Below are 13583 nucleotides of genomic sequence, written 5' to 3' on the forward strand. Positions count from 1 at the left end.
ATATATATATATATACATATACATATATATATATATATATATGTATATGTATATATATATATATGTATATGTATGTATATATGTATGTATGTATAATTATATCTCAATTACATCTCACGGTGCTGAAAGCATCACCTGTCTGCCATGGGAGGAGCCTGTGCAAGCTCTACATTTGTCGCCCTTGGTAGATGAGCTACAGTACTAAAGCCATACAGCCATATGTTGTCGTCTTAGAAATATACAACTCGGGTGAAGGATGGAGATGTTTCGGCACAATATTTAATTTAATATTAAACAAAAAAATTCTCCCTGAAAATACTTTAATCCTGATATTAGTCACACTATTGTTATTTTAAGATATGTCATTATACAATGCCATATTATTAGTTTACTGTAGAGGTCATGAACCAATCCATGAAAACCTTTGTTGCCCACATTAAAACCAGTTCCCTCGATCTGCCATTGATACTTACAGGTCCATAGAACAGTAAATGAAGGCAATCACTCTGGATTTACATGACCGTAGTTGTGGAAAATATGCAAACTGTGTGTGAAGGGCTCCATGTTAACTGTAAGGTAGCCAACGCTGATGACTTTGATAACCTGGCTATTATTCGTTTGGTAATGACCTGATATTGAACCTTACTTGGGATTTGTTTCCACTTGGCTGTGTTTTTTTGAAAAGCTTATTTTACCCATTACAAACACATCTAAATGCATAAAGAAACACATGTATATTATATATATATATATATAAATATAAGTATATATTGTATATCTTTTTTTGTAAAAGCTGTTTTGAGCTACAAATGTATGGATGCAATGCATCATGGGTTATTGAACAAGTTGTAAGAAAATACAATGATTTGTACCCACAGAGATTTGATTGCAAGAAATGAAATTAAACTTCCTTGTCTATGCATTGTGTGTTTGGTCATTACGCAATAACTTTACTTTAAGATGTGCAAGTAAAACACTGTGATTAGTAAAGAAGTGGAAGCGATTCAAACATTTAAACTGTGCTGATCATAATTTTCATGCAGATCACTGAATTAAAAGTGTACTACGTATTCCTCCTATTGTCATATAGAGTGAGCAAAATGCAAAAAAATTTGAAGATACAATGGAAGCAATGAACACATGTACAATGTAAGGCGACCCAAATATTACCTATACAAACCATAGCCTCAAAAATGACAACAACAGTTATTATGGGCTGTATTATGTTCATTCTTTCAGTATACATAAGAAGATTCATGTGCTCTATTACTCAACAAAGGAAATCTTCACCTCCCGTCATTCATAATTAAATAAATGTTAACCGTCTGTTTTTCATCACTGTGGAAACACAACAATGTGTCATGAGAAAATATTTCAACAATTTATTGTTTAATATATATTGTTTATGTAATTGTTATTGAAGGGCACACAAAGGACACAATGATGTCCCAATAGTCACCTCAGTGTTACATTAGTTCTCAGTGTTCGGTTACCTTGCCAGACGAATACTTGATGTGTTTATAGTATACTGATGATGTAACACTTCCACCATCATAAAAACAGACTCAACATGGTTGTATATAAAACAAAGACATGCAGGGAAAAGGTCAGGAAAGACACGTAAAAAAGCATTAAACACAGATTAGGTGTAAATTCTGTTTGTATTGTCGGGAAAAATAAGAGTGAGAAATGACACACTGATGGCTGCTGTATATATGACACATCCAGCTGTCGTCACATCCCGATCCAGCTGTCTAATTCAGCTATGTGGACTTCATGGTGTTACTCAAGCTGAATCACTATTTTTTTTCTTCATCCATGCGCACTTTGAGCTGCTTAAGCTGTCTCTCCACCAACACACTTATTCCCAACGGCCCATTGTGCTCAACACAATACACGAACATGCAATCGTAAATCATAACTGTCACACCTCGTTTCCTCCCGCACATTCCTCCAACACTGCAGTTCTTCTCAGTCTCTCTTTGACTCGGAGGAACTCTGGCCCCTCTCGTTGTTGCCCTTTGTCTCTCTCTAGCTGCGGAGGAATGAAAATACACAAACAGAATTTGGACTCATATGTGGTAGCCACAGTAAACAAGCAACATTTTCAAGATATTTGATGAATGTCAAGGTTTAGAGCTAATTCCCTAAAGTCAAAGGTCTTGAAGATCCACACAATCCACAGTTCTTAAACACAGAACTGTGTAAATGGTTTGTAATCTTTAAAAAAAAGAATCCATCAGACAGCATTCATACATACAGGGTCTAACATATCTATGTTCTTTTTCTCTTTTAGGAGCCCAGGCTGTGAAACAGTATCTACACTGCCCTCCAATGGTGGACTGCAGAACAACATGATGCTCCACATACACCACCATCGTCAATCTTCTGTGAGGAAATACTGACCATTTTCATATAACACAGTCATTTGTTCTCTCAGAATAGATCATTCGAATTAATGTCAACCACTATGATGATTTGTAAGTCAGATGTGATGAGATCCTTTGTACAAATTCAGAAAAAAAATCTAGCATGATGCACTATGCCAACCTTTTCTAGCCTCTGTTGTCTTTTCAACAGTTCCCGATGAAGTGGTGATCTGTTCTTCTTCGCCTCTTCCTGATCTCTGCTCGCCTTCATCCCTTGTTCCCATCTCCTCTTTTCTAACACCCTCTGGAGTTCAGTCTTTTCTTCTTGAGACACTCTCCTGACAGACATGTGGCAGGACTTTATGATTCATATAAACAATGAAAGAGAAGTGTGAGTGTTTACGAGTGTTTTTTGTGTCTTTTCCAACCTCTTGTGGGTCATCCGCAGTTCTCTGTGAAGCTCCTGGTGGCTCTTGGAGGCCGTCAAAGGGTTGGGAGGTTTTTGTGGTCTGATGAGATTACTGCTCTCCTCCTCACTCTGTTGTTGGGACGAAGGAGCCTGCAGCTCTGAGTATTGGTATTGCTGTTCACTTTGGTGTGTCTGCATTGCTGAGGCTGAAGAGAAAAACATACAGTACATATTTTCCAAATATTAATTTTGAATGCAACGTTTTTCTTGTGATACAGTATTCACCATTTCAGTATTATAAACACGCACTAAAGCAGCTTTTAATGACTGAATGATAAAGGGGTAGACCATATTTGAGCAGAGACAGTGGTTATGACAAACCCCAAAGCACCCCTGTTGTATCTTAATTCTGTACTTGAGTCACGTGACAACAACTCAACTATCTCCTTGACAAAAAAACAAACTCCATCAGATGCAGCAATTTATCAAAAGTGCTATTTCCAAGGTGAATAAAAATGATTGCTTTTTAAAACATGCTTTTATTTTTGCTTTTTTTAAAAGGCCCAGTTGACTGAAAACAAGCCACATGTATTAACACAGGCAGGTATTTATAATACTCTCTCTTATATTAGGACCTCTGGAAGTAAATGGATAACTTCACAAACTGCAGCAACTACATCAAATAGAGTTGAAAACACCTGAAAACTTTGGTATTAATTAAACCAAATGGAGAAACAAAAGTAACCAAAAAAAAGTGACTACAGTGACCTTGATGGAAATGACACCATGGGGATTTATTTTGAACTCCGGACAATGTAACTTGAGTATCAAGTTGAGTCCTTGTGGAACTTAGCTTTGTAACAAGTCCAGCAAGGCCCAGTCGGTACGGAATTTTCCCCAAGGGGATTAATAAAATACTTCTGCTTCTTCTTCTTTGCCTTTGTAAACTTTGTTGAAAGGTAAATAGTGAAATAACAGGCTAACAGCACAAGCAGAGAAGGGTCAGCATGTCATAAATGTCAGTCACACAGCAATGTCTGTGGAAAGTTTGATAGTAAACATTAGCTGCCAAAAGCTGCTGGTCTTACCAGACCATTGAGGCTGTAGATATAGCATCAGAACCCCCGAGTGTATTGCAATGAACAAGGGTGGGTTTTGTTGCTAACAGATTTGTCTATTTATTTGAAAAAGGACGATTGTGTTATTTTGTCTTTTTACGTTTGCATGTCTTGCTTTAAAACATATTTTACAGACTTGAATAGTGAATGTCACTAGGCAGGAACCTTTTCCTTTTTAATGACAGAATAAATAAAAATGTTTCTGCAGCAAATAATACTGCGACCACATGTTGCTTTATATAGCACAGATTAGCACAGAGCCACCTATAGGCTCTATCCGTTCTACCTCTGCACAGTGTCTTCCCAGAGTCACACCAACAGCAAAAAAGGTGTCTTGTAACAATAGACTTCTCACCAGACCCATTCAGGTGTGTCTCTGGTGAATGTTGGAGATCTCCCTGTCAACAGAAAAAGTCATTGACATGTCAAATAGAATAGAATATATCTCATTGTTATTACCAACGTATTTCAAAATACAAGTGTGGAGATATCGTGTGACACAGGAACGCACTCCAATCAGAAATCTCTCAGTCAGGTCGCCCATGCAATTTCATGCAAATGGCAGCGAGAGCTGCGAGCGACACAAAGCCGTATTATGATGCTGACAGACAAAGCTCCAGTTCAACATGTCCAGTGAAGCGAGGGCCCCTCACTGGTGAGGTGGAGGGCTGCCGCCTCATTAATGACAAGGATCAAACAAAACACAGTTTGATTCCCACTGAGATTCTCATTTGCTGGAGTTTGAGCAGAATTAATAGTCGAGAGAAGAGAAGAGTGGGACTCAGAATGGACTGCTGAATAAAGTGATTGTTTCTGTTTTTGTTGTTTGGTTAAATATTTGAAGAACATTTGAATAAAGAAAAAAAGATGTCAAACTATAGTGTTTGCTCTCAGCACAATCTAATATAGTTACAGGTACTTTATCGATCCATGTACATGTTACATTATGTTTGTTAAGGCTTCGGCATTTGTTGCAATTCAGCTGCACCATGTCCGGTCATCTGGTAGCATTGCTAAATGTGTTCAAAAACCTGCATTCAAATAAAGAAATTTAGAAACAAAATCACAGTAAATTGTCGAAAAAGTGCAATCTCGATCAATATAGGCATTTTAACGACAACTCTGGTGCTGGCTGCTGTTTCATTGATGAGGGAAGAGTCATGCTGTTTGGCTGAAGCTCAGACAGTGAATATTGTGTGGAGAAGAATTAATAGGACATGACAGGGTAAATACTCTCCAAGGCCCACTCTCTGGTGTTGGCAAGCACTTGCTGTCTTTGGGAAATAAACTGCAGAGATAACGACAGATAAATCTACCACAGGAAAATGGTTAAGTTCTGCCAAAGAAAAGCTTAAATGTGATCAAGAACACATAATTAATACAATATTTGTTATTTGTGATGACACATAGTACACAGAACATAGTGTAACAGTTGGTTTCTTCATTAGTTCACAGTGCCTCAATCTTTTCAAACATATTGCAAGAAAGTATTTTTGCCACATGGATGCATCTGCTGGATCATCTCAATGAGACATGTGTTATGTCTCACAGAGAAAGACAAATGTAAATAAAGAATGAATGTCGATCAATTTACCTTCTTTCCATGGGTGACACCCATGTCCTCAGTTGAGTCCAGTATGAATATCTGCACAAACACCTCCTGGGCTCACAGCGGACAGAGTTGCAGTAATAATTTGAGGTTACCCTCTCTCTCTCTCTCTCTCTCTCTCTCTCTCTCTCTCTCTCTCTACTCCAGCAGCCAAGAATGCCAGAGAGAGGAAACTGTTCTGTGTTTGGGACGATGATAATTCTCCAAGTGGAAGACCAACTGCAAATAAAGTACACTGCATTGTTAGAAAATTAAACCAGTGCTTCCCAACCTTTTTGGTTTCTGACCCCTTGTAAAAGTGTCTAGTCGAACAGCTTGAGGCCCAGAAAGAATTGGTGTATCAGAATTTTCTTTGCCACTTCCATTAATCATCTCAAGAGACCTCACATTTATCATTTGATCCTCTGGAGGGGGCCAGACTGGTAAACTAAACCACCGAACTGTACATAAAGTAGTCAAAACTAGGGCCACCTCGACTAGGTGCAATATTACAAATCGTTACACTGAAACTTGAAACAGAGTATTTTCACACTATCTGTACTTTTACTAAAGTAAAGTATTACTTCTTAAACCTCTGGTGTACCAGATGAAATGAAAAAGTATGCAATTGATGTGCTTATAAGATAAAAAGAAAATAAGAAATAGTGAGATAAAAAAGGTGAAAACACTGGTCTTAACTGACATTTAAATGATTCCAGAGGGACAAAACTGTTACTGGCAGTACCCCATTCATCTCATTGTCTAGTAATAAATAGTTGCACAGTAGCCAGTCACCTCTGTCAGTGTGTCAAATGTTTCCATTTCTTTGAAGATTCACTTTGCATCTTCTATTATTATTAACAGCAGCACTAGTGAAGTTCAGTACATTTTATTTATAAAGCTTAGAATCACAAATGACAAACTTGCCTCAGACATCTTTACAATCTGTACAAAATCCTTAGAACCATGATTTGAGATGAGGACAAACTCCAGGAAGAGCAACAGAGGTGAATCTATCTTCCAGGATGAACAGACAGGCAATACACTGGATGCCATTATACACATAGCAGACAGAGAGAGAGGTAGTAAAACCACACTGTAGAGGTACACAATTCAATACATATAGTATATACATATCATTTGAAGTAAATATGTATTCAATAAGGTAAGTTCTGGGTTTCAGAAAGAGTGTACAACTATTTACACTCTTTGAGTGGCATCATTTTTTACATGGAAGTCTGAAATAAGTCATATTCTCCTTTTCATCACAAAGATCCTGTCAGGTCAGTTTGGTTCCTTGGGATACAGCCGCCCATCTCCACCATCTCCGGCCATCCTTCGTAAATGTTGGTTTTGTCATCATTAACAGTTTGCTGATGGGTGAACAAGAAAGAGGACATTTCTTTTACCATCAATTATGTTGCTTTTTTTATTTAACTGTCATTAAAAATAGAAGATCTTTTCTGACACAAATAGAACAGGCTCGCTAACCTTCTCAAAGAGGCTTTTGTTTTCTGTCCCTGCTCTCCCAGCAAACACCCAGCTATCTCTGCGTTTTACAGACTTGATCAAAGTGCTTCCCATTCCGACAAACACCTCTCTTATGTCGTCTGTCATTCTGCCAAAAAGGAATAGAAAAGGGTTGTGTTGTGTGTGCTATGAAATCGTTTTAGCTGTTGAATCATTGCGATTTAGACTTACTTTGGTGACAAATCATCAAACGAGGCCACCAAGACCATCATTCCAGGTTTTATCTCCTTTAGGTATGCCAGGATGTCTTCTGTGTCTTTTGTTAAAAGTAATAAAAAAAACAAAAAAACATGACATTTTAAGGGTTCAATACGTTTTTAAATTGAAAAGAGGATTAAAAACCACCCAACTTACTTCCATTAATCATATTAAGGTAGCCAAATTTTTCCACGGTTCCATTTTTACCTTGGGTGGAAAAAACACAACGACTGTTTATCAACAACAAGATCAGCTTCTCTGGAGCTTTTGATCAAATCACACGATCTTCATCAGCAGATGGAGTTTGCCCTGTTTTTGTGTAAGTTAAGCGATTAAATTATCTGTTTAATGAGCACTCTAAGGAACATCATGTTATATAATCGAAGCTAATTATTGGACCTTTAGGTAAGCTTGTTCTATCAACTGCTGTTTTCAACAGTCTGAACTGAAGCTGTTGTGTCCAAAGTCATGTTCATGAGCAGTCGGTCACGTCACTCAAAAATGACTTTTAGGCAATGAGCAGTTTGAATAATAAAATATATTCTATCGTCATAACAGATACATTAACCTACAATAGACAGTACGATGTAGATGGATCGTGATTCACTGAACTTGTATAGAGAAGCGTGTATCCACCACTTCACAGAAAATACTGTATTATGCTGATAAATTACAGTAGTCTGCTGTTATTGTTAATTGACGGCATTGACTGTTCATTTACATGCGAGGGATGAACATTTAACTGTATGTTATATTTATTATGAAATACTATAAGATACCGTTTTAAAGCCACCGTAAATTTACAGCAATTCATTACAGTGAATGTCAAAACTTTAAAGCCCAAAACTATTAAAAATGTGAATGTTTTAAAGAATTGTTTAAGAAAGTATACATTTTTTACAGCCCAGTACTTTAACAAATCTGTCAGAGTATTTTTACTCACCATTTACCACCACAATGTTCAGCCCTGGTCCCACATTATTCATCGCATAACTCATAATGCTGTTGAGATACAGATACGGTTGAGTTTTACTCAGTCACACACATTTCCCTCTTTAGTTATGTCCAGTACTACCATATCAAACACGCACATTTCACCATCGAAACAGATCTTTGGTCCAATGACATTAGCTGCTCCGCTGCTGATTCGTAAACTGAAATGGTCAGACGGACAGACTCTGGTGAGGCTGCACTTTGGCTCAGTTGTTGTACCTGAAAACGCAAACAGAAAAGTACTTCTGATCATGAAGGAAACCACACAGTTAATGTGGAAGTCATGTAATGTTAAAAAATAATTTAATTTACCGTTTGAGAATTTTGGATTGATTTGATCTTTGTCATTAAACCCTTAGATAAAAGAATGGAGGAAGTGTTAGCAAATGAAACTAAATGAGAAGAGGTCGTTCAGGATTTCTGATGTAATGAGTAGAAATGAGCTCACCGAGAATATTTCCTGCTTTCTCCCCAACATCAAATGAATTGATGGCTAATCTCCAGGTTATAAGGAGGATAATAATTACAGCAGCAAGGTTCAAAACAGCTGTCAACCACAAAGAGATGAAGATTGGCAGAGATACAAACAGAAATACCAATTTTTGAAATAAAGTGAAATCTCACCTGGATTTCTCATATCTGCAATAACTTAGATAGCTTCCAGTTCCTAAAGGGAAGAGCTGGGACCTTTGAAATGCACTTCTAGTATTTCCTGTTAACAAGAAGTGTCGTAGATACAGCAGCGCTTTGGTGCGATCTCATCTGTGAACACGCACTCTGATAATTCCTACAACCATGCCTGTTGTTTGGTTATGCATTAAAAAAAACAGCTCCTCCTTGTGCTACATGAAAAACAGGATGTGGCTTTAAGCATGACCAGGCAATGTGAACTAGATGATCAGGTTTCTCTCTTTTACAATGCAAATATGGGTTCAGTAACAGATACTCGTTGTGATAACAATTTAGCAAACAGCAAATAGTGCTTAGTCGACGTGCAAACATGTGAAACCTAGGGGAATGAAATAAAGAGTATTTAGTGAATCCCATTTTATGTGTGAGATTATCTACATTAATAAAATGCTACATATGATAGAATAAAAGGTCAAAGTCTTACTAAAAGCAAATAAATATGCATGGAATAGGCACAAACAAATCTGAAAAGAAACCATAACAGATGAGAACTCAAATCTCAAAAACAACAAAACAACATTGTTTCATTATGTTCTTGTGTTACAGGTAAATGTCACTGAGATTAAAGCTTGTTTTTCAAAGGAAACCTGGCGAAGAGGGAGTTCTTTTAATAAACACAACATAAATAGGCCAATGGTGTATTTGTCAAGACATATATGGTATTTAAATCCATACTTTTGATGGATGGACAACACTGTTTGCACAAGAGTTAGTTGTCACTAAAAAGCATGTTCAAGGACCCACTTAAAAACGAGATGGTACATCTCAAGGGGTTATTCCTAGTAAATGATTTCCATATGTTAATTCCAGAGGCCAAGGCCCTGTGTGACTAAGCTTCTGCACTGCTCATCCTTGAGCAGTAGCTAAGTCTGAGCTTTCACCTGCCTTGAGGGGCCCAAACTAAAATAGCGCTATACTAATAAAATGTATTATTATTATTATTAAAATAGCATATCCCTACAGGCAGTAATGAACTGATGTTCTGACTGTCATTAAAGTTAGTGTGGCCAATCATTACAAGGTCATCATTTATCCATCAAGACACAGTTGAGTAGCTGATTAGGGAATTAAAGTTAAATGAAATTGTGACAAATGAAACCACACACATAAAGATGGCTGACAAATGACAGGAAAAAACAACACAAACGTATTAAATAGAACAGCTTCAGCTGCACCAAACGAGCACAAAACAAACTAAAATAGTAAAGAACTAAAAAGTACCGAGAGAATTAAAGGACGAAACTTGAAAGCTCGTTATGTTTTTATAAGTGTGAGCACTAACATTAGATACTGCTGAACTGTTTGTTTTTGTAAAAACTCTTTCCTCCGTCCACCCAAACCTAGTGCGATTAGGGCTGTTGGTGTTACACACGAGGGGATTTGCATTATGACAGTATATGTTTGCAGCATCTTAACTCTTGATATTCCTGACACAGTGTGATACTAAAGAGAACCAGCAGAGGGTCCATGTGTACCACATTCTACTGATAAGAGGAAACGTTTTGCATTCAGAGAAACATTTGACTGGATAACATAAAAAATATCCATGTTTTCTTCCTCTTTTTGTAAATACTGTGTTTGTCCATTTAAGCAATAATACAATAAAAGTAGAGAGAGCTCTTCAGATAAGAGACAGAAATAGTGATGTAGTCGTGTCCAGTTGGACAGAACAGGGACAATCCAAGCAGAAGGCAAATACATCAACCAGTACACAGGATGAATATTTATAATACAACCAACATAAATATTTCTCTAATGTCCGCCAGAATATAAATATACACGCAGTAGTCATCACTGACATCATTCACACCATCATCAGTAACTGTAGAACAAAATCTGAAATAATACATGAACTTTAACCTCATAATCAATGCTTAATTTGTTGCCGTTGCATTAGTCCATAACAACTACACTGCTCCGCACTGTGCTCATACAACGGTTACAGCTGATAAAGCCGTTGGTGGTCGCCGCAGCATAGCGCCCTCCCTCTGGTTACCTCTCGGGTAAACGCTGTTAGCTCTGTCAGCACTTTGGCCATATAGTTGGTACTGTTAGCGCTGTTAGCAGCAAGCCGCTGGCTCAGCTTAAGCCATGATGAGAGCAGTTGAGAGGTAGTAGAAATGCTCCACATCTTGTATTCAGCACCTTTGAATCAACAATTTTACCGCTGATTGAGGTAGTTTACATCCATAATGACAACTTTAGGGGAGTGATTTTGGAGGATAGGCCTGAAGGGATGCTCAGTGTTGCCGACTTCCTGAATCTTTCGAGAGATTTAACAGCTTTTGGAGCTAGTCCTGCTAACACTTTCAGAGTTGGCAACACTGGGCTGGGTTTTGGACTGTTGTTTGAACAAAGCAACACATTTGATGATGTCATCATGGGTTGTAGGAAAATGTGATGGGTACTTTCTCAGTTTTGTGGAGCAAATGTATGATGTTTTCAAATATCATTATAAATAATCATTAGCTGCAGCCCTAAAGCACACAATTCATCCACAATAAACTCTTTTTTGCATCCCGGGTCTGAGATTTATTCCAGAAGATCCTGTCAGGAGGCAAAAAAGACGAATTTACAAAATGACATTTGAAGTAATAAGGAAAGTTACAGCTGTGTCAGGTTGTACAGTGGCACGAAGGACAGGGAAAGCTGCAATCAGGGATGATGCACTAACCTCGTCCGACTCCTCTCCGACTGTGCAGGGCCCCCTGTCGCCTTCACCCTCTGTCGCTGCTGAACCCTGGTCCTCCATCCGCCTCAGCTGTGAGTATCTGTATCTTGCCTCACTGAAATAAAGGTGTTTGACAGAACGGGGTGATGTGTTGTTACAGCAATACACATTTTGAATAATCTCGTTAAGGCTCATTAATATAGTCTGCTTACTTGACCGGGAAGCAGTATTTTCGGATGATCAATAGAGCAGCGAATATTACCGCCATAGAGACGAAGATCACCAATGCAATAATCCCGGGGTGAAGCCTTAACCCGGCCTAAAAAGACAAATGAATCCAATGAGATCCAACAGCGGAGTAGTTAAGGAGCCCATCATCGTGACAGCGCAGTTCATGATGTGTGGCTCAGATAAAAAAGGAAATACGGGCAGGAGATATGACAGCTGAACAGGGTGTGTGTTATGGATCACGCTGATGTATGAACCAACAGCTCAACAGCAGGGGTGTGAATCACAGGCCAAGCAGGACTGATATGATTTTAACAATAAATGATCACTCACTTCAGAACTATGATCACAAGCCAATGTGTCTAATATCAGAGCCATGTACGAGATCACATGTTAGGGGTGCCAGAACTTTAGGCTTTGTAGTGATAATTAGGATTCACACAACCTGAAAGTTACAATTATTCACACACGTGAGGAGTCAAGATATGAAAGATGAGATATCAACTCACTTGTAACGTATCCACATTATTTTGTAACATCAATACATTTCCTTCATTCTGTTTATCTTTGTGTAAGGTGTTTTAAAATGCACTTGGAAGGCATCTGTCAATGTCAGATAGCCTATGCAATCACTATTATTACTATTACTTCTTAATGCATTCATATGTTATTTCTCTTTGCATTATGGCAGGTGGATTTGGCAACTAAAATACTTCCGGATAGACGTGTAAACTGTTGAATATTGTGCAATAAAGGACAGTGCATTTGTTTCTACTGTTAAATCTATCCATTTTAATAATGCCATGATATAAGCCTGTTTGATTCTTCAAAGAACTAAATAACAACAACAACAACAACAACAACAACAACAAATAATCCTTATTTCGGCTTCCACTGTATATGTCAAGTTTAAACAGTTTCACTTTTAACATACCAGGCAGTTACACTATTGTGGGCCTCTGCGAACTTAATGACAACAACTTTGGCACCACGATCGTAATAATGACTTTACGTGTGTTTACGTGTTCACGTGTTATGTTCGCGTACCAATTACAACCACGGGCGGATTTTAACGGATCAAACAGCTGTGTTGCTTCTCATAAGTACCTGTTGCTGTTGTGCTGACATCCTCGTGAGCCTGGTTAACCTACTTTCATTATGGAACAATGAAGCTCAGTACATCATCACTTGTTTAATTAAAATCAAGACCCAAATTGGTGGGGAGAATCTCAGTTATTCAGTACATAATATGCTGTGTTCGACTGTAACCGCGCTGGGTCAAACGCCAGTTGTTTACTTCCTGGTTGCTGTCACCCTGTTGATGAGCCATATTTACACGCCCCCTTTCAGGAAACGTCATGTGACGGATAGTCGTGGGTCACGTGGCTCCCTGTTGAGCCACATTAAAATAGTATTTGTGATTTCCTGCTGCATCTAATACATTTTTTTAATTAAAAAATGAAGGAAAGTCTCAAGTTCCACTATTTTTCAGAGAAGTGAGCATATTTTTGGAAAAATCCCTTGCCTTGAAAAATGTACATTTCTCCAGTCATTGATCATAAAATAAAAAATAAAGACTGAAAACATATTCACGGCACAACTTCTAGAAAACAGGTTTTGTTGGAATTTAAGTATATTCAAATGTTACATTTTGTGTCTAAATTGGTGTTTTCTTTGTCCAAGATCTTACTTTTCCTGAATCATAAACTTTGTGAATAGTGTTTTTTATTTATAAGTTATGAGCAGATTTCATATAGTGCAATGGTGTACACTTTGCATATGTCAGTAT

At 37.8% G+C, this 13583-nt stretch overlaps 2 protein-coding genes across 7 annotated transcripts; both read right to left on the reverse strand.

The window, feature by feature from the left end:
* Positions 1–1920: 1920 nt before the first annotated feature.
* LOC116383321 (protein FAM107B) lies at positions 1921–5562 on the reverse strand. The gene is made up of 5 exons (XM_031847056.1): positions 5491–5562; positions 4252–4294; positions 2798–2984; positions 2551–2707; positions 1921–2035 (listed from the first exon to the last, which is right to left on the reverse strand). The coding sequence occupies exons 1-5, from the start codon at positions 5512–5514 to the stop codon at positions 1925–1927; spliced, it is 522 nt and encodes a 173-aa protein (XP_031702916.1). The 5' UTR covers positions 5515–5562; the 3' UTR covers positions 1921–1924.
* Positions 5563–5893: 331 nt separating this feature from the next.
* LOC116389992 (protein FAM3C) lies at positions 5894–13098 on the reverse strand. 6 transcript variants are annotated; one of them, XM_031860498.1, is made up of 11 exons: positions 12902–13098; positions 11779–11885; positions 11570–11681; positions 8830–11442; positions 8654–8752; positions 8304–8559; positions 8156–8214; positions 7369–7419; positions 7186–7270; positions 6976–7102; positions 5894–6857 (listed from the first exon to the last, which is right to left on the reverse strand). In XM_031860498.1, exons 4-11 carry the CDS (start codon positions 8840–8842, stop codon positions 6750–6752), a joined length of 798 nt encoding a protein of 265 aa, XP_031716358.1. In that variant the 5' UTR covers positions 8843–11442; positions 11570–11681; positions 11779–11885; positions 12902–13098; the 3' UTR covers positions 5894–6749. The 6 variants fall into 6 exon arrangements, with proteins under 6 accessions (XP_031716358.1, XP_031719765.1, XP_031715489.1 ...); XM_031863905.1 differs by having other exon boundaries at positions 8304–8424; positions 8518–8559; positions 8830–11681; XM_031859629.1 differs by having other exon boundaries at positions 8830–11681.
* Between the last annotated feature and the right edge of the window lie 485 nt (positions 13099–13583).

Source organism: Anarrhichthys ocellatus, unplaced genomic scaffold (genome assembly GCF_004355925.1).
Source record: "Anarrhichthys ocellatus isolate YVR2014 unplaced genomic scaffold, GSC_Weel_1.0 scaffold1, whole genome shotgun sequence".
Taxonomy (NCBI): domain Eukaryota; kingdom Metazoa; phylum Chordata; class Actinopteri; order Perciformes; family Anarhichadidae; genus Anarrhichthys; species Anarrhichthys ocellatus.

What these genes read in the sequence shown, in the direction of transcription:
- LOC116389992 (XM_031863058.1), bottom strand. An exon ending in GAAAGCAGGAAATATTCTCG is followed by an intron (nt 8,560 to 8,653) that starts GTGAGCTCATTT and finishes CTTTTATCTAAG; the next exon opens with GGTTTAATGACAAAGATCAA. An exon ending in CCTTAATATGATTAATGGAA is followed by an intron (nt 7,271 to 7,368) that starts GTAAGTTGGGTG and finishes TTTTAACAAAAG; the next exon opens with ACACAGAAGACATCCTGGCA.
- LOC116383321 (XM_031847056.1), bottom strand. Translation starts at nt 5,514, where the DNA reads ATGGGTGTCACCCATGGAAAGAAG. An exon ending in GTGTCACCCATGGAAAGAAG is followed by an intron (nt 4,295 to 5,490) that starts GTAAATTGATCG and finishes TTCTGTTGACAG; the next exon opens with GGAGATCTCCAACATTCACC. An exon ending in GACAACAGAGGCTAGAAAAG is followed by an intron (nt 2,036 to 2,550) that starts GTTGGCATAGTG and finishes ATTCCTCCGCAG; the next exon opens with CTAGAGAGAGACAAAGGGCA.